Source organism: Bombina bombina, chromosome 8, assembly GCF_027579735.1.
Source record: "Bombina bombina isolate aBomBom1 chromosome 8, aBomBom1.pri, whole genome shotgun sequence".
Classification (NCBI taxonomy): domain Eukaryota; kingdom Metazoa; phylum Chordata; class Amphibia; order Anura; family Bombinatoridae; genus Bombina; species Bombina bombina.
The window spans coordinates 36329991-36351116 of NC_069506.1; the positions used below are offsets into that span (position 1 = coordinate 36329991).

Consider the following 21126-nt stretch of genomic DNA (forward strand, 5'->3'; position numbering starts at 1 on the left):
GTGCCGGTGTCATGTGACATGCCAAGCTATTGCCATGTGCTGTTTTAGATGTGCACTGTGCAGCACTGAATGCTAAGCCCTAACTCGGCATCCAGCCAATCCCACTGTATCAGAAAAGGTCCTACTGGGGTTACCACTGTTACCAGGTAACTCCTCTGGTGGTGGGGATTGTTTCTGGGTAGGGCTGACTGTAGGTGCATGCAGCAGAAAGCTGGAGCGGCAGGCACGTGAGGATTTGAGCATCTGTGCAGCTGCAGACACTGCTCTCTTCAGTCTTGAGGCTGTGTGACTCGTCTCACACGGTATCCATGCAGCCTTGGGTAGACAGCATCCAGTCTGCTGGTCCCCTTAGCCCTGTTCTTTCTGCTGTGGCCCTAAGATCAACTAACTGAAGTTTGTTAGGGAAACAGTCACCGAGATTACGAGTTTTGCGGTAACAGGGGTGCGTTGCTAACGAGCCTTTTTTTTTAACGCTCCCTTAAGACAACGCTGGTATTACAGGTTTTTTTAAACCCGGCGTTAGCCGCAAAAAGGTGAGCGTAGAGCAAAATTTAGCTCCACATCTCACCTCAATACCAGCGTTGCTTACGGTAGCGGTAAGCTGGCTAAACGTGCTCGTGCATGATTTCCCCATAGGAAACAATGGGGCTGAGCCGGCTGGAAAAAAAACTAACACCTGCAAAAAAAGCAGCGTTCAGCTCCTAACGCAGCCCCATTGATTCCTATGGAGAAATGAATTTTATGTCTACACCTAACACCCTAACATGAACCCCGAGTCTAAACACCCCTAATCTTACACTTATTTACCCCTAATCTGCTGTCCCCGATATCGCCGACACCTGCATTATATTATTAACCCCTAATCTGCCGCTCCGGACACCGCCGCCACCTACATTATCCCTATGAACCCCTAATCTGCTGCCCCCAACATCGCCGAACCCTACATTATATTTATTAACCCCTAATCTGCCCCCCCAACGTCGCCGCAACCTACCTACACTTATTAACCCCTAATCTGCCGCCGCCAACGTCGCTGCCACTATAATAAAGTTATTAACCCCTAAACCTAAGTCTAACCCTAACCCTAACACCCCCCTAATTTAAATATAATTTAAATAAATCTAAATAAAATAACTACAATTAAATAAATTATTCCTATTTAAAACTAAATACTTACCTATAAAATAAACCCTAAGATATCTACAATATAACTAATAGTTACATTGTAGCTAGTTTAGGATTTATTTTTATTTTACAGGCAACTTTGTATTTATTTTAACTAGGCAGAATAGTTATTAAATAGTTATTTAATAACTTCCTAGTTAAAATAAGTACAAATTTAGCTGTAAAATAAACCCTAACCTAAGTTACAATTACACCTAACACTACACTATAATTAAATAAATGAACTAAATTAACTACAATTAATTACAATTAAATTAAATAAACTAAAGTACGAAAAACAACAAACACTAAATTACAGAAAAAAAATTACAAGATTTTTAAACTAATTACACCTAATCTAATCCCCCTACTAAAATAAAAAAGCCCCCCAAAATAAAAAAAAATCCTACCCTATACTAAATTACAAATAGCCCTTAAAAAGGCCTTTTGCAGGGCATTGCCCCAAAGTAATCAGCTCTTTTACCTGTAAAAAAAAATACAATACCCCCCAACATTAAAACCCACCACCCACACACCCAACCCTACTCTAAAACCCACCCAATCCCCCCTTAAAAAAACCTAACACTACCCCCTTGAAGATCACCCTACCTTGAGACGTCTTCACCCAGCCGGGCACAAGTGGACCTCCAGAGGGGCAGAAGTCTTCATCCGATCCGGGCAGAAGAGGTTCTCCAAGCGGCAGAAGTCTTCATCCAGACGACATCTTCTATCTTCATCCATCCGGAGCGGGTCCATCTTCAATCCAGTCGACGTGGAGCATCCTCTTCAAACAAAGTCCAAGGGAAGAATGAAGGTTCCTTTAAATGACGTCATCCAAGATCTATCAGCCAATTGGAATTAAGGTAGGAAAAATCCTATTGGCTGATGCAATCAGCCAATAGAATTGAACTCGCATTCTATTGGCTGATTGGAACAGCCAATAGAATGCAAGCTCAATCCTATTGGCTGATTGGATCAGCCAATAGGATTGAACTTCAATCCTGTTGGCTGATCCAATCAGCCAAAAGGATTTTTCCTACCTTAATTCCGATTGGCTGACAGAATCCTATCAGCCAATCGGAATTCAAGGGACGCCATCTTGAAAGACGTCATTTAAAGGAACCTTCATTCTTCGCTTGGACTTCGTTGTAAGAGGATGCTCCGCGTCGGCTGGATTGAAGATGGACCCGCTCTGGATGGATGAAGATAGAAGATGCCGCCTGAATGAAGCCTTCTGCCCGTCTGGAGTTCCTCTTCTGCCCAGATCGGATGAAGACTTCTGCCCCTCTGGAGGACCACTTGTACCCGGCTGGGTGAAGACGGCTCAAGGTAGGGTGATCTTCAAGGGGGTAGTGTTAGGTTTTATTAAGGGGGATTGGGTGGGTTTTAGAGTAGGGTTGGGTGTGTGGGTGGTGGGTTTTAATGTAGGGGGTATTGTATTTTTTTTTTACAGGTAAAAGAGCTGATTACTTTGGGGCAATGCCCCTCAAAAGGCCCTTTTAAGGGCTATTTGTAATTTAGTATAGGGTAGGGATTTTTATTATTTTGGGGGGCTTTTTTATTTTATTAGGGGGATTGGATTAGGTGTAATTAGTTTAAAAATGTGTAATTATTTTTTTAGTTTCTGTAATTTAGTGTTTGTTGTTTTTCGTACTTTAGTTTATTTAATTTAATTGTAATTAATTGTAGGTAATTAATTTAATGATAGTGTAGTGTTAGGTGTAATTGTAATTTAGGTTAGGATTTACTTTACAGGTCAATTTGTATTTACTTTAACTAGGTAGTTATTTAACAGTTAATAACTATTTAATAACTATTCTACCTAGTTAAAATAAATACAAAGTTGCCTGTAAAATAAATATAAACCCTAAGCTAGCTACAATGTAACTATTAGTTATATTGTAGCTATCTTATGGTTTATTTTATAGGTAAGTATTTAGTTTTAAATAGGATTAATTTATTTAATTGTAGTAATTTTATTTAGATTATTTTAAATTATATTTAAAGGGCCATAATACCCAAATGTTTAAACACTTGAAAGTTATGCAGCATAGCTGTAAAAAGCTGACTAGAAAATATCTCCTGAACATCTCTATGTAAAAAAGAAAGATATTTTACCTCAAAAGTTCCTCAGTAGCCACCTCCCATTGTAAAGGATTTCTAAGCAGCATTTTAGTGTGTCTGTCCTGGGACATCTGAAGGGATGAGCATCGTGCTCACCCTACCTCTCATCTTATTTCACCAATCAGGTAAAGGAAGTTTACAATGCAATCTCATGAGAGTCAAGTCAAATCTCATGAGATCACAGTAAAAGTTAATGACCTCAGCACTGCTGATGCTGATTGGCTGCTGTTCATTTCTTCATTTTTTTTATTTTTTTTACCTGCAGCTGGGAGCATCTGAGTATAACTTTTTACACAGAACTTACTCTACTGAGCTGAGGAGATTGTGAGGTAAAATATCTTCCTTTTTTACATAGAGATGCTCAGGTGATATTTTCCTGTCAGCTTTTTAGAGTTATACTGCATCAGTTTCAAGTCATTTAGCATATGAGTATTATGTCCCTTTAAGTTAGGGGGGTTCGGGTTAGGTTTAGACTTAGGTTTAGGGGTTAATAACTTTAATATAGTAGCGGCGACATTGGGGGTGGCAGATTAGGGGTTAATAAATGTAGGTAGGTGTCGGCGATGTTAGGGACGGCAGATTAGGGATTAATAAAATTTAACTAGTGTTTGCGAGGCGGGAGTGCGGCATTTTAGGGGTTAATATATTTATTAAAGTGGCAGCGATGTCCGGTCTGCAGATTAGGGGTTAAAATTTTAATTTAAGCGTTTCCGATGTGTGTGTGTGTGGGGGGCTCGGTTTAGGGGTTAATAGGTGGTTTATGGGTGTTAGTGTACTTTGTAGCACTTTAGTTAAGCGTTTTATGTTACGGCGTTAGCCCCAAAAACTCTTAACTACTGACTTTTAAATGCGGTAGGAGTCTTGACAGGAGAGGGTCTACAGCTCACTTCTTCCAAGTTATGCAAGTCCCATTGAAAAGATAGGATATGCAATTTACGTAAGGGGATTTGCGGTAAGCTCGAGTCACGGAAGAAAAGTGAACGGTAGACCCTCTCCTGCCAGATTCGTAATACCAGCGGGCGTTAAAAAGCAGCGTTGGGGCCTCTCAACGCTGCTTTTTAAGACTAATGCAAGACTCGTAATCTAGCCGAGTGCATTGTAGAAAGTTGTCAGTGGGAAGAATAAGTGAGTGCATACACGCCCCTCCCCCATGCAGCGTTATCTAGTGCAGGGTGAGAGGGAACTTGTTCCTAGCAAAGAAGTGACATGTGCTGCTGTGGCTGATATATAGTGTCAGGCTGATGCTTCACGCATTAAAGTAAGCTTTATTTTTATAGTTTTTTTTCTCTCTGTCTCAGATTTTACAGCTTCCCATAGTAGTTCTGCTGTACATTCACATAGACAGCAACGTTTCGGGCAACAACAAACCCTTAATCGTGCATAAACCGTATTTAGAGAAAACAATAAAAGTATATTCCTGAATTGATTTTGCAGCAACCTATTCCGTAGCTCTCATCTCTCTCTCTCTCTCTCTGCCAGGTTCTCACTGTGCCAGTGGTGGAAAGCAGGAAATTTGTGACAAAGCACAGTAAAAAAGCTCTGAAAGCCAGTCTGACTCTGGGCATACTACTGGGAATGTTCTTTGTAGCCTGGATACCGTTCTTTGTTACCAATGTGGTTCAGGTAAGTCCAGGTAATTATTGCAGGTGATATACAACACCTCTCTGATTTCAAATAAAAAGTAAATTTATGCTTACCTGATTAATTAATTTCTTCTACGATACGACGAGTCCACAGATTTCATCCTTACTTGTGGGATATTAACCTCCTGCGAACAGGAAGTGGCCAAGAGCACCACAGCAGAGCTATGTATATATAGCTCCTCCCTTCCCACCACCCCCAGTCATTCGACCGAAGGTTTAGGAAGAGAAAGGAAAAGCTAAGGTGCAGAGGTGACTGACGTTATAAAAAATGAAATATAATCTAAATCTGTCTGAAAAAATGATAGGGAGGGCCGTGGACTTGTCGTATCGTAGAAGAAATTAATTTATCAGGTAAGCATAAATTTACTTTTCTTCTACAAGATACGACGAGTCCACGGATTTCATCCTTACTTGTGGGATACAATACCAAAGCCACAGGACACGAATGAAACGGGAGGGACAAGACAGAGACCTAAACGGAAGGCACCACTGCTTGAAGAACCTTTCTCCCAAAAACAGCCTCAGAAGAAGCAAAAGTATAAAATTTGTAAAATTTGTAAAAAGTATGAAGAGACGACCAAGTCGCAGCCTTACAAATCTGTTCAACAGAAGCATTGTTTTTAAAAGCTCATGTGGAAGCCACAGCCCTAGGAGAATGAGCTGCAATTCTTTCAGGAGGCTGCTGTTCAGCAGTCTCATATGCCAGGCGGATGATACTCTTCAGCCAAAAAGAAAGAGAGGTAGCCGTAGCTTTCTGACCCCTACGCTTTCCAGAATAAATAATGAATAATAAAGATGATTGACAGAAATCCTTAGTCGCCTGCAAGTAAAACTTCAAGGCACAGACCACGTCCAAGTTATGTAACAGACGCTCCTTCTTAGAAGAAGGATTAGGACACAAGGAAGGAACAACAATTTCCTGATTAATATTCTTATTTGAAACAACCTTAGGAAGGAATCCAGGTTTGGTACGCAAAACCACCTTATTAGAATGAAAGATAAGATAAGTTGAATCACATTGTAACGCTGAAAGCTCAGAAACTCTACGAGCAGAAGAATTAGCAACTTAAAAAAAAACTTTCCAAGATAAAAACTTAATATCTATGGAATGCATGAGTTCAAACGGAACCCCTTGAAGAACACTAAGAACTAATTTCAAACTCCAAGGCAGAGCAATTGGTCTAAAGACAGGCTTAATTCTGGTTAGAGCCTGACAACTCACTGATAACCCTTTCTCCAATCCTTCTTGGAGAAAAGACAGAATCCTGGGAATCCTAACTTTACTCCATGAGTAGCCTTTGGATTCACACCAAAAAAGATATTTACGCCATATCTTATGATAGATCTTTCTAGTGATAGGCTTACGTGCCTGTATCAAAGTATCGATGACCGAATCTGAGAATCCCCGCTTAGATAAAATCAAGCGTTCAATCTCCAAGCAGTCAGCTGCGGAGAATTTAGATTTGGATGTTGGAAAGGTCCTTGAATGAGAAGTTCCTGTCTCAATGTAAGTTTCCACGGAGGCAGAGAGGACATGTCCACTAGATCCGCATACCAAGTCCTGCGTGGCCACGCAGGCGCAATCAGAATTACTGAAGCTCTTTCCTGTTTGATCCGAGCAATCACGCGCGGAAGGAGAGGAAACGGTGGAAACATTTAAGCTAGGCTGAACGACCAAGGCACTGCCAAGGCATCTATCAATTCGGCCTGAGGATCCCTCGACCTGGATCCGTATCTTGGAAGCTTGGCATTCTGTCGAGATGCCATCAGATCCAATTCTGGCCTGCCGCAATGGAGAATCAGTGAGGCAAACACCTCCGGGTGGAGTTCCCACACCCCCGGATGAAAAGTCTGTCGACTTAAAAAAATCTGCTTCCCAGTTCTCTACTCCTGGGATGTAGATTGCCGACAGATAACAAGAGTGGGCCTCCGCCCATTGAATTATCTTGGATACTTCTGTCATTGCTAAGGAACTCCTCGTTCCCCCCTGATGATTGATATAAGCCACAGTCGTGATATTGTCCGACTGGAATCTGATGAATTTGGCCGAAGCCAACTGAGGCCATGCCTGAAGCGCATTGAATATTGCTCTCAATTCCAGAATATTGATTGGAAGTAGAGACTCCACCTGAGTCCATACACCTTGAGCCTTCAGGGAATTCCAGACTGCACCCAGCCCAGTAGGCTGGCGTCCATTGTCACTATCACCAACGAGGGTCTGCGGAAACACGCCCCCCGGGACAGATGATCCGACGACAACCACCAAAAAAGAGAGAGTCTCTGGTCTCTTGATCCAGATTTATCTGAGGAGATAAATTTGCATAGTCCCCATTCCACTGTCCGAGCATGCACAGCTGCAGTGGTCTGAGATGAAAACGAGCAAACGGAATGATGTCCATTGCTGCTACCATTAATCCAATTACCTCCATACACTGAGCCACTGATGGCCGAGTATTGGACTGAAGGGCTCGGCAAGTATTTAGAATTTTTGATTTTCTGACCTCCGTCAGAAATATTTTCATGTCTATAGAGTCTATCAGAGTTCCCAAGAAGGGGACCCTTGTCCGTGGAACTAGTAAACTCTTTTCTAGGTTCACCTTCCATCCGTGAGTTCTCAGAAAGAACAACACTGTGTCTGTATGAGATTTCGTCAGATGATAAGTCAACGCCTGAATCAAAATACCGTCCAGATAAGGCGCCACTGCTATGCCCCACGGTCTGAGAACCGCCAGAAGGGACCCTAGAACCTTCGTGAAGATTCTGGGTGCTGTGGCCAACCCGAAGGGAAGAGCCACGGACTGAAAATGTTTGTCGAGAAAGGCAAACCTTAGGAACTGATGATGATCCTTGTGAATAGGAATATGAAGGTATGCATCCTTCAAGTCCACGGTAGTCATATATTGACCCTCCTGGATCATTGGTAAAATTGTTCGGATAGTCTCCATCTTGAATGATGGGACTCTGAGAAACTTGTTTAGACTTTTGAGATCTAAAATGGGTCTGAAAGTTCCCTCTTTTTTTGGGAACCACAAAAAGATTTGAGTAAAATCCCTGTCCCTGTTCTAGTCATGGAACGGGATGAATTACTCCCATAGTGGAGAGGTCTTTTACACAACGTAAGAACGCCTCTCTTTTTATCTGGTTTACAGACAATCGTGAAAGAAGAAATCTCCCTCTTGGGAGAAAATTCTTGAATTCCAGTTGATACCCATGGGTCACTATTTGCAGTGCCCAGGGGTCCTGAAAGTCTGCCCCCTACTAGATCTGGTCCCGGATTGGGGGCCGCCCCTTCATGCTGTCTTTGTAACAGCAGCGGGCTTCTTGGGTTGTTTACCCTTGTTCCAAGCCTGGTTGGGTCTCCAGACGGACTTGGACTGAGCAAAATTTCCTTCCTGCTTTGTGGAGGAAGAGGAAGCAGAGGGTACTCCTTTAAAATTTCGAAAGGAACGAAAATTATTTTGTTTACCCCTCATCTTAACAGACTTATCCTGAGGTAGGGTGTGACCTTTACCTCCAGTAATGTCAGAAATTATCTCCTTCAACTCAGGCCCGAATAGGGTCTTACCCTTGAAAGGAATAGCTAAGAGCTTAGATTGAGATGACACATCAGCAGACCATGATTTTAACCATAACGCTCTACGTGCTAAAATGTCAAATCCTGCATTTTTCGCTGCCAATTTAGCAATTTGAAAGGCGGCATCTGTAATAAAATAATTAGCTAGCTTGAGAGCCTTAATTCTATCCAAAATGTCCTCTAAAGGGGTCTCAACCTTCAGAGACTTTTCTAGAGCATCAAACCAAAAAGCTGCTGCAGTAGTAAATGGAGCAATGCAAGCTGTTGGTTGTAAAAGGAAACCCTGATGAATAAATAATTTCTTTAGAAGACCCTCTAACTTCTTATCCATAGGGTCTTTGAAAGCACAACTGTCCTCAATAGGAATAGTTGTACGCTTAGCCAGGGTAGATATAGCTCCCTCCACCTTAGGGACAGTCTGCCAAGAGTCCCGAATGGTGTCTGATATGGGATACATTTTCTTAAAATTAGGGGGAGGAGAGAACGGTATGCCCGGTCTGTCCCATTCCTTCTTAATAATTTCCGAAATTCTTTTAGGAACCGGAAAAACATCAGTGTAAGTATGTACTTCTTGATATTTGTCCATTTTACACAATTTCTCTGGTGGTATTACAATAGGGTCACAATCATCCAGAGTCGCTAAAACCTCCCGAAGTAACAGGCGGAGGTGTTCAAGCATAAATTTAAAGGACATGACGTCCGAATCTGTCTGAGGTAACATACTTCCTGGGTCTGAAAGTTCTCCCTCAGACAACAATTCCCTGACCCTGTGAGGGTACATCGGAAATAGCCAACAAAGCATCAGAGGACTCAGTATTCACAATAATTTCTGTCCTACTATGTTTACCCTGTAACACTGGTAACTTAGATAATACCTCTGTAAGGGTAGTTGACATAACTGCAGCCATGTCCTGCAGAGTAAAAGAATTAGACGCACTTGAGGTACTTGGCGTCGCTTGTGTGGGCGTTAAAGGTTGTGACACTTGTGGAGAATTAGATGGCATATCCTGATTCTCTTCAGACTGAGAATCATCCTTAGGCACACTTTCTTTACATAAAATATGATTTTTACATTGTAAGGCTCTTTCAGTACAAGAGGGACACAAAGTAAAGGGGTTCCACACAGGCCTCTAAACACATAGAACACGTATTTTCCTCCCTTTCAGACATGTTAAACACACTAGCATTAGCCACAATGGACGTCTTTTAACCTTAATTGCGGTATCAAGAAAATTTAGAAAAAAAAAATACTGTGCCTTTAAATAATAAAAGCGCAACAATTTTTCTGTCTGCACAAAAAAACGATCTTTAGCACTTAAATCTTATGCTAAACAGTTCAATTTTGCCAAAAAATATTGCAAAAAACTAAATCACCCTGTAAAAAGTCTTTTTTATCTAGAAAATAAACTTTAAACAACGATAACAGCCCCTGCACCTCGCCACAGCTCTGCTGCGGCGCCTACCTGCCCCCTGGGTACACAAAATGGATTCAACAACGATCCGGTGACTGAATCTCAACTTTAGGCCCCACCGGAGCTAGTGCCTGCTGTCTTCTAGCGAGGAGAAACTGCACGTCTGAGCGCGCGAATTAAGCCCGCCCACCGTGGGCGTCACATGATCTCTCTCCATAACCGCATGGGAAGCGCTTTCAATAAGCCATGAGGCCTTTCCTAATGTTTTAACCCCACATAATGTTATGCCATAATAAAATGCCTCCTTAACCGCATGGTAAGCGGTACTGATAAGCCATGTGGTCTCCTGATGTTATCGCACACACTGTATGCCATACATAAACATAGAAAGTGTCACAGATGCCTTCCCCAGTGTCAAGCCCCTCTTGAATACATACTCATCGTAATCAATATGGTTAACTAGTGATGTCAGTAACACCCTATGCCATCCAGGTCTACTGCTTACCCCTTCCCTTACAGGGAAAAATGTCAGCCGGTTCTGATATAACATGTCTCCTCAGAAATAAAGACTCAACATACCTCAATGCTGCTTGTAGCATGACACCGGTCTCCACACTGAAGATTTCTCTTGCACTACCTTCAGAAGCTCTGTGGGAACCAAAATGGATCTTAGTTACATCTGCTAAGATCATCAACCTCAGGGCAGAAATCTTCTTCACTCCCTGAGGAAAATAGTACACAGCGGTACCATTTAAAATAAAAAACTTCTTGATTGAAGAATCTAAAACTAACACCTCACTTTACCTCTTCCTATTACTAACACATTCAAAGAGAATGACTGGGGGTGGTGGGAAGGGAGGAGCTATATATATACAGCTCTGCTGTGGTGCTCTTTGCCACTTCCTGTTAGCAGGAGGTTAATATCCCACAAGTAAGAATGAAATCCGTGGACTCGTCGTATCTTGTAGAAGAAATTTATGTATAGAAATTGCACAGAAAATGTGATTGGGTGAATTACTAAACAAGAAACCAAAAAATATCTACACAAAATATAACATATGTATTAATATATCCATATTAAGTTCTCTTTATCTACAGTTTCTTCTTGGCTTTACCACCAGGTCAAAGATTAAACTTTTATTGATCAGGTAGAGAATGTCATTTTGAAGGGACAAACGATAAATAATCCCTATATTACCCATTCCCCAGTTTTGCATAACCAACACGGTTATAATAATACACTTTTTACCTCTGTAATTACCTTGTATCTAAGCCTCTGCAGACTGCCCCCTTATTTCCGTTCTTTTGACAGACTTGCATTTTAGCCAATCAGTGCTGGCTCCTAGGCAACTCCATAGGAATGAGCACAATGTTATCTACATGGCACACATGAACTAGCACTGTCTGGTTGTAAAAACTGTCAGAATGCAGAGGCAACCTTCAAGAGCTTAGAAATTAGCATATGAGCTTACCTAGGTTTTGCTTTCAACAAAGAATGCCAAGAGAACAAAGCAAATTTGATGATAAAAGTGAAATGGAAAGTTATTTAAAATTGCATGCACTATCTGAATCATGAAAGAAAATGTTGGGTTTATGTCCCTTTAAATGGTTTAACAACTTTCCAATTAACATCTATTATCACACGTCATTAAATTAGTATCCTTTGTTGAACGAGTGGGAGCTAGCTCAACACTTTAGGTGAGCCAATGACCAGAGGCAAATATGTGAAGTCACTAATCAGCAGCTAGCTCCCAGTAGTCTATTGCTGCTCCTAAGCCTACATAGGTATGCTAAGGATACCAGCTGAGCAAAGCAAATTAGATACTGGAAGTAAACTGCAAATTGTGTGCTGAATGAAAGTAAAATAAATTGGGTTTTTAGGTCCCATTTAAAAGGATATTATAATCAAAGTTGGTCACTGTTTTAACTAAAATAATGCATCTTAAAATGTATACTATTAGATTAGAGAACAGATTGTTTTGTCTACTAAAACTCTAATTGATTTGATATGAGCTGCCCTATGATCATGGACTGTGCCATTCAAATTACAAAATGTACAACAAGCTTCAAGCCCATCCGTCTGTATAATATCTCTTAATCCTCTCTAGGGAATCCAAATCCTCTTACAAGCCTATAAAGTGTAACCTTATTTAGTCTGCAGGATAGCCTTATACCTATCCCAGGCATCCTTCAAGTTCCCCACAGTTTGTCTTTACCACACCTAATGGAAGTTTAGTCCATAAAACAACCACTTTTTCTGTAAAGAAATGCTTCTGTAAATTACTCCTAAATCTTCTACCCTTCATCTTGAAATCATGACCTCTTGTTCTGGTGTTACTCTAATTAGCCCCTTAATATAGTAGAAGGTTTCTATTATATAAACTCTCTATACTCCCAACGTTTTGTGTAGGCTCTCTGGGACATGCAGGTAAAGGAATTTGTATCAAGTGGCCACCTGCATGTTTGTGGGTGTGGCCATGTCAGGGAGCAGTGCTACAGATGGAGACAAGGCGTGTCATGGGCGTGACTGGGTGAGTAAAGGACAGGACATAGCGGATCCAGGGTGGGGCTGGGGCAGTCTCTGAAAATTGAGACGTATGGCCTGTCTGAAAATCTGTAGGGTGGAAGCAGCTCTGACCTCCCAACTATTCATATTATATTGTCAAATATTTATTTGTAAGTTTTATTTTTTTTATTACACCATGCACCATTTTAGTAGCCTCCTTGAACATATTCCCATATATACTGCAGGAGATATGGCCTACAGAGCTGCACACAATACTCAAGATGAGGCTTAACTAATGATCTGTAAAGTGGCACAAAAACCTTACTGTTTCTGCAGCAAATACCGCTACCTATACATTAAAGCACTCCGATGGCATTACTCGCTGCAACACTGCATTCAGACTGAATGGACTGAACTTTAAAAGAGAGTGACACATCAGTGCTTACAAGTTAAATAAACTCTACACATGTGACCCTATTCCACTCCCCTGGGATTATATGGCATATAAGGATAAAAAATAAGTAATTTAGGAGGAGGTAGATATAATTATGCATACTGTTTTTTTTTAGATACAAATGCTTTCCATTTTCTGTTACTTTTATATTTCTGCCCCATTATTGTATGACAGAATTAATCATTGAGAGATTACATCCATGTATCTATTGAAAATGAAAAGGACCCCTGTATTGTTTAATATAGCACTACCCCTCCCCATATGACTTTAAATAGCTGACCATTCATAATAAGCATACTAGAGTGTTCGAGTTATGAGGAAGCATGGGGAAATGCAGTCGACCGTCATTGTAAACACAATCAACCCACCATGGAAATGACAAATGAAGACAAACACAAGGCAGAATTATAATATTGACTCCTTTGCACATTATACAGGGTCATAGTTTCAAAGGATCATTCTTTACCAATGACATTTAGGGGTATATATAATCACAATTCTAAACTAAGATATTTATAATTATTTCCCACACATGATGCAGTAATTCAGTACTTTGACTACATTTTCATTTTTCACAGGCTGTTTGTGACTGTGTTCCTCCTGGGCTATTTGATGTCCTAACTTGGCTAGGATACTGTAACAGCACCATGAATCCTATCATCTACCCACTCTTCATGAGAGATTTCAAGCGTGCAATGGCTAAGTACCTTCCCTGTTGTAGACGCTCCCGCGTCATCTCCCTATCAATGCGCAACTCCAACAGCGCACCTCGACTGGGTCTATCACTGAGGAATGTCCTGACTCTACGTGGTGAGACAGACTCCATGTATTCAGCCACAATGGGCAATGAGCATCTCCTGCCAAACTACAAGGATCACAGTACTGACCCTCTACCGGTCACTGCGGCAGACTCTGTCAATCTCTTTGATTTAGAGCATGACATGCAGGTACACCAGCTAAATACACCCATGGACTGAAAATGTATCATTACTAAAGTGAAACAACAAATAGAGATGGGAGGATCTAAATCAGAAGATAATCTTTCTGGGAACCTACATGTGGACTAGCCAGTAGGTTGGGAACAGGGTGTCTCTGTTTGTTCCAGTGTGAACTTTATTTCAGTTGTTAAACAAAAAAACGTTGATCATAATTTTGCTTATGATGGTCTTTCCTTTCTGGATTGGGGGGTCCAAACAGGTAAGATTGCTACCTCGATTTTGTTTATAAGTGGTATTCTTGGCAGGCCTAGTTACCAGCCTGAGGCTATAGTCTGGTCATATTTTAGGGGTACTTCTTGCTACAGCAAAAATATCCATAGCTGAACAACAGATTATGCCATATTTGCTGTATCATGGATGACCTTTAAACTTAGTCTTCTTCTCAAGTGAAGTTTATCATCACTGAGGTCTACAGCACCCACCCCAAACCAGGCAAATAATAATAATAATAAAAAAAAACAGCCAACAAAGAATTTGGATAGTCTAACATTTCTATTTTTTCCTAGAGGTTTTGTCATATTTTTTACGAAAACCAACAGTAGATTTAATAGTAGTGTTTGATTACTCAGTTTCAAACTGTGCTGTGCAGTCTCGGCATTTACTTAAGTAATAAAATACTTTCTCAACACTTGTCTTTGATTTATATAAAAAAAAATAACAATTGAAATAAATTGAAGCTAAATACAAGAAATGTTAAAAGGCAGCTTTAAAAAAATGTTCCATGACATACATTCAGGGTCCAGAAAATTAGACAATTATATTCATTGCTGTTTTAGAAAGAATTTTTTGTGTAAGAAATTTTATTTAACCCATATACCCTTATGAGTTTGTAAATAATTTTATGAAGAGACTTTTTTTTAAACTATTGCCATAGAATACTGTGCATTTAAAAATCTTGCATTTTCAAAGATTCTGCATAAAAACATAAATTATGCTTACCTGATAATTTCCTTTTCTTCCGTGGGAAAGAGTCCACAGCCGCATTCATTACTTATGGGAAATAAGAACCTGGCCACCAGGAGGAGGATAAGACCCACCAGCCAAAGGCATAAATACTCCTCCCACTTCCCCCATCCCCCAGTCATTCAGCCGAGGAACAAGAAACAGTGGGAGAAGCATCAAGGTGAAAGGGTGCCAGAAGATAAAAAAAAAACGCCTCCCCCCAAAAAAACAAAAAACGGGCAGGGGGCTGTGGACTCTTTCCCACGGAAGAAAAGGAAATTATCCGGTAAGCATAATTTATGTTTTTCTTCCTAATGGGAAAGAGTCCACAGCCCGATTCATTACTTATGGGAAATTTATACCCAAGCCAAAGAGGACACAGAATGCCAAAACGGGAGGGTAGGCGGCGGACCAATAAAGGCACCGACCTAAAAACAGATTCCCAAGAAAACAAAGTCCCAGTTCGTCTGAAATAGGGATCAACAAACATTTTGAAAAAGCGGTCCCAGAAACACAAATCTACCAACAGTCCAAAGAACCTAGATAGAATCACGAGTGGGCCCAACCGAAAGCACCCACCACAAGGACAGCATCCGTCAGGGGCAACAACCCCGCCGCAGCCCTTCAACCAAACGACGAGGGACCCCGACTAAAAATTCTCAGAGGGAAGAGACAAGACAGAAGCAGAGGAACACCATCTAGGGTGACAAAAGAGACAACCCGGAGCCACACAGTAGGCTACACCCGAACAGGCTATATGAAAAGAGTTTTACAATAGAAAAGATACCAATGGCACTCGTATGATTAACTGGACCTTATATCCATAATATAGCCTCTAAATTCGGCAAGGAGTAGGTGCTGTGTATTAATTAAATTGAAGCAATTTGAAGGAAAAAGAATACACTTATAGCACTCTGTGGTCACAGTGAATAGATATGTAATAAGAATAACTTGTCACTAATTAACCATTAAAGATTAACCAAAAAAAGGGAGTGGAAAAAATTATTAAAACGTTTATTGGGGTATATTAAAATAGGAAAAAAAAAACTAAAAACACACTTAGGTACCTAATGTAGTGTGTTAACTAGATCAGTTGCAGGGTAATCTGAGAGTACATCTCAGTGTCATCAAGAATTTGTGTTGGTACTAACAATTCATTGATATCAAATATGAAGTTATAATACTTAGACTGAGACAATAATCAGTCTCTTATGCTAGGGTCTATTGGTATGTGTAATACACTATAAACAATACTCGTGTTGGCTACCAAGTATACAATAGTTACTGCTAGTACATATATATTATAGGTGGGAAAAAGTAGAAGGCAGAGTAATGCGTATGTAAAGTAGACTCTGAGTAGTGCTCATATCGATTACCGAGTGGCAAGTAGCTGTTGCTGGTAAATATGGATTATTAGTAATACAAATTATATTGTGTTAGTTACCATTACTTATGCTGTGGTTACATAGTATACCTGCCTCTCTATCATTATTCAAGCATATAACTATATATTAGATTGAAGATGCCTAGTATCACTCCGCCAAGAGCAGATTGTGCTGTGAACTTGTTGTTCTGCTGAAATTATGCTAACGGTATTAGGGTCTGGACTACTCGGGTGCTAGTGACTATTGAGCCATACATAGGTTGCCGTTGCTTATACCGTTAGTTACCAGTACTTATGCTTCGATTATGGAATTATAGTCACTAGCACCCAAGTAGTCCAGACCCTAATACCGCTAGCATAATTTCAGCGGAACAACAAGTTCACAGTACAATCTGCTCTTGGCAGAGTGATACTAGGCTCAGCAGAGAGACAGGAAAAGGATGACAAAAACTAGTGGCGCAAAAATAAGCAGAGCCTCCACCCGAAAACGGATACGAAACATCCCGCTCCTGCGCAAAACACTACACCACTAAAGGCCACAGAGTAGCGGAACATCCTTCCTGATTAACCCTTCTGAACAAAGAGATCCCAAAGATCCAACTCCCCCAGAGGGTTCAGAAAAATACCTCACAAGGGACCCTAAAGTGCATGTTAGCGTTCAAGGAGCAACAGTTGCCCTGTAGACAACAGCAACCTTCTGCAAGCTGGGTAGCAAAGCTAACCGTAGGACCACCAGGCACGCTTGAGCAAGATGACCAGAACCCCGGGAAAACCCCAGAGACCCAAGGACACAATTCCTACGGGCAAGCCCACGGACATCAGATATAAAATAGCAATTAATCACAGCTGAGTACAAATTCAAGAACTGCAGCTTGCTAGACAGACAAGCTAACCACTAGGCCACCTAGGCTTAATAGTTTGCCAGCAGACAAGGTAAAATAACTGCAGCTGTTTCCCAACAGCTAACCTTCCTCTTGCTAGGCAGTGAAGCTAATCCAAGAGACAAGAGTCCCTCAGAAAAACACGAGACAGGGAGCAAGTGTTCCAAGGGCACCCAACCAATTTACAAATGATTGTAAAGGCACCGAATGCCCAAAGTGTTGAGTGACCCGCGCAAATCCTAGGACAGAAAGGAATACAGACCTCCCAGAACCCAACAAAGGGCCAAGACTGAGAGCAACCGCTCGAGCCCCCGTAACACAAGCAGCAAGGCGACCAACAAGCCCAACCCATGCGCCGTGACAAAGTCTGCAGAAGGCAGAGACAAAGGGGAAAAGGAGGTCAAACCGAGCTATAGCTAGTGCTAGACACGAAAGAGGAATACGATAAGGGAACCCTTAACAAAAAGGCCCGGAGCCCATCCTCCACAAAAGTATCGAAATAAAAATACCCCAGACTCCCTAAAAAGGAGACAATAGGACCCATCCTGACCCAACCCCAAATCCCAGGGGCATAACAGGGACATACAGATAGGATAAAGAGCTAGACTGCCAGAACCGTAGACTATCCCCCGAGATCCACGCCGGAATCAAAAAGGAGGAAACCAGACTTCCATAAGTCAGCGCCCAAGGCGACACGCCCCAAGCGACCAGCTGGCAGGCTATCTCAACAAGGAAAAAGAACCTTGAATAAAAATCCAAGAAGGACCCAAGAGATACTGCGAAAACCCCCGCAGCACGAGTCCATTAGGGAAAAAACCCTAATCCCTAGCGCCAAGGCACAGGACGCCAAGAACAGAGCCCACCACGGGCCCAACCCCCCAAGGGGCGATAAAGACGATCAGGGCACCAGTGACAACACCAGAAAGGTCAATCCAAAATCCCATCAGAGCCTAAAAAGCTCCCAGTGGCGGAGGAAAAGGACATTGGCCAACTCCGCATGACAGCCTAAGCTACACGATGGCAAAGACGCTAGTAGAACCATCAAAAGTAGCTCAAAAGGACATAACCGCTCCACACGGTAAGGACCACACCCCTCGGATCAGGGATGGGAAAGGACACAGTGAGATACCACCGGTCCCGACGTCAGATGCGGACTGAGATGGGCCAGCTCAATTGTTTCCGACATCCAGACCCGAAGGTCCAGAAGAATAGTGTAATTTTTTCTTCTTTTTTTATTTTTTAGTGTATAAAAACAAATAACTGAACAAGAGAGTCAGTAGGTCCCGCCGGACCAGCCAGGCGCAACATGCGTCACTAACAAGTAACAGGTCACACACAAAACTCCGGAATAAATCTGGAAACAACTTCCATAGAAGAACTTTAATCAAGCCATCCCAGAATTCCCATAGGGAAAACAGAAAGAAAAATAATCCGGACCGGATAAAAGAAAAAGAAGGGCACCCGCAGGCATCTGCCCAGAAGGAACTATGTCTCCGCAGGACCTGCCAAACGGAAACCATAACCTCCAGAAAAAAAGACTGGGAAAACTCACAGTAGACTGACCGGGGAGAGACATATCCCCACTAGCCTATCTCGAAGAACCTTGCGAGAACTGAGAAGTCCTCGGACCATAAAGGAAAGGATCCCCAAATAAGTCAAACAGTCGCCATAATAGGACACACAGAATATTATAGTGCCGTTCACGGTCTGAACACCCGGAATAGGCAGGCAGGCACACAACTGCAAGGAAACTTCAGGGTCCTGCAAGCGAATCAGCGCCATTAAAATATTAAATCGAAATTGTCCCGCCATCTCCGGAGGAAACAATCCACCCTGCGCAGATGGAACATTAACATCGGGGCCAACCTCAAAAGTAAAAGAAGTATGCAATTGGGAAGGCGCCTCCTGAGGAGCAGGGCCCCCAGAGGACGATGGCCCAGGGTCCCCCGAGTCCAAGGGACCCGGCAAACTATCCAGGCACGAGAGACAAGATTGCCAGACTTGCGATAACAGGGCCAAATTAAGGTCCTCATCTGAGGACGACACAGAATTACAATCCTCATCCGAGGATGACTCAGAATCAGATATAAAAACAGTCTCAGCATTGGAATCCTCCATGGCTTAAGATTGCACAAAATAAACAGAGATTTGGGGAAAAAAAGCGACTGGCACCTGACACCCACAATGGCTGGGGGCACTCACCACCTCCTATGACCAGACCTCAGCGGAGCAGACTCTTTCCTCTGTCGCCACTCAGTCAGGAATGCAGAAGGGGAAGAAGCCCCACCCAAGCGTAAAAACGCGCCCGGTCACCAGATGCCCCGCAAAATCCCAAAAAGCGCACCACTAAAGGGCGGCAAAACTAGGCCCACAGAAAAAGTTAAGCAAGTCTGAATAAAATAGGCATAACCCGAAGGTATAGTTCTAGGCCATGTAAGCCACAAATGAAAGAACAAGCCAATATGTGCCACATAGGCATATGTCTCGGCCGTAGAGCTCCCATGCACATACACAAGCAAGTTGAATCACATAAGAAACATGATAAACAAAAACCCTTGCCTGTTCACTAATCCACCGTAAGGAGGAATTATCCCATGATTTCCAGATAGGAGCAGAAGGTGTCTCAGCGATGGCCCATACTTAACTGTCATAATAATCACATTACAGATAATGGAATAAAATGCAACGATCTTACCGGAATCTACGCCATGGAACAGGAACATGGCCCTTCAAGTGTGACGAATAGTAGCATCGCCTCTGTCATGGACTTGAGAGAAGACAGCATGTAGTGAAACAAAGTTTGGCAACGCCGCTGAAAACGGAGCTATGAATATGAGTCGGGATGGTGTTGCAGGGGAAGCTCCCACTGCATCTCCAGACTCTCACTTAAAACTCCCGTCCTATGTCGAAGGGTAGCACCCCTCATAGAGACATATGAAAAAGAAATAAAAGTAAAATAATTTTAAAAGAAAACTTCTGACACATCTCTGCCAACCTCCTGGGACGAAAGGCAAAGAATGACTGGGGGATAGGGGAAGTGGGAGGAGTATTTATGCCTTTGGCTGGTGGGTCTTTGCCTCCTCCTGGTGGCCAGGTTCTTATTTTCCCATAAGTAATGAACGCGGCTGTGGACTCTTTCCCATTAGGAAGAAAACACTGTACAGTTTCTGGTGATTAAAATCAGTGTGAGAGCATGGTCTAACCTTATAAGAATATTCTAGTAATAAAATGGTCTAAGTAAATAATCATTTTATTACTAAATCAGTGCTAGTTTATTACAATGGGTGAGATTCTCAAACCTTGCGGGAATGGAACAATATCGCTGTGCCGCCCTTCACAGGGAAGGTCCTAAAACAATACTTTAAAAAGGAGGCTGGACCTGGAATATAGTGAGTAGTGGCCCCATAGAAAGTAATGAATCTCTCTGGAATAGATCATTTCACAGGAAAAAGGAACAGTAAGCCCCGGGCACCGATATATAGATAGATATTTTTAAGCAAATGCACATTAAATTGTGTTTTTAGTGAGCATAATTTGCATTTACTTCTAGTTTTACATAAATGTCTTTTTTTCTATCAGTACAATTAGTGCACTGCGAAATTTCGACACAAAGGTTTCAGCATACTTTGGGAAGATAAAATACTGTGACCTACAGTGTAAAATGCTTAAATGTAAATGAAAGCCATAATTTTTCTTTCATGATTCAGATAGAGAAAACAATTTTAAACAACTTTACTTCTATTATCTAATTTGCTTCATGCTTTTGGTTTATGTTGTTGAAGAGCAGTACACATGGGTGAGCCAAAAAAATGAGGCATATTAGTGCAGTCACCAATCAGCAGCTCCTGAGCCTACCTAGGCATTTCAACAAAGGATACTAAGAGAACAAAACAAATTGGGATTATAGAAGTAAATTGGAAAGTTGTTTAAAATAGCATGTGCTCTCTGAATCTTGAAATTTTCTTTGTTTAATTTCCCTTTAAGAGATAAGAAACCCTTTCATGATTCAGATGGAGCATGCAATTTTAAACAACTTTCTATTTT

At 41.7% G+C, this 21126-nt stretch overlaps 2 protein-coding genes across 2 annotated transcripts in view; one reads left to right on the forward strand and one right to left on the reverse strand.

Moving 5' to 3' along the window:
- Window positions 1–14501, forward strand: part of HTR6 (5-hydroxytryptamine receptor 6) — a 61075-nt gene extending 46574 nt beyond the window's left edge. The window contains exons 2-3 of the mRNA XM_053690306.1: window positions 4768–4911; window positions 13456–14501. Of these exons, the coding sequence (XP_053546281.1) occupies window positions 4768–4911; window positions 13456–13854 (543 nt within the window). The 3' untranslated portion in view covers window positions 13855–14501. The remainder of the gene's footprint in view (window positions 1–4767; window positions 4912–13455) is intronic.
- The window catches only part of TMCO4 (transmembrane and coiled-coil domains 4), a 148904-nt gene that overhangs the window by 4067 nt on the left and 123711 nt on the right, over window positions 1–21126 (reverse strand). The window lies entirely within an intron of this gene.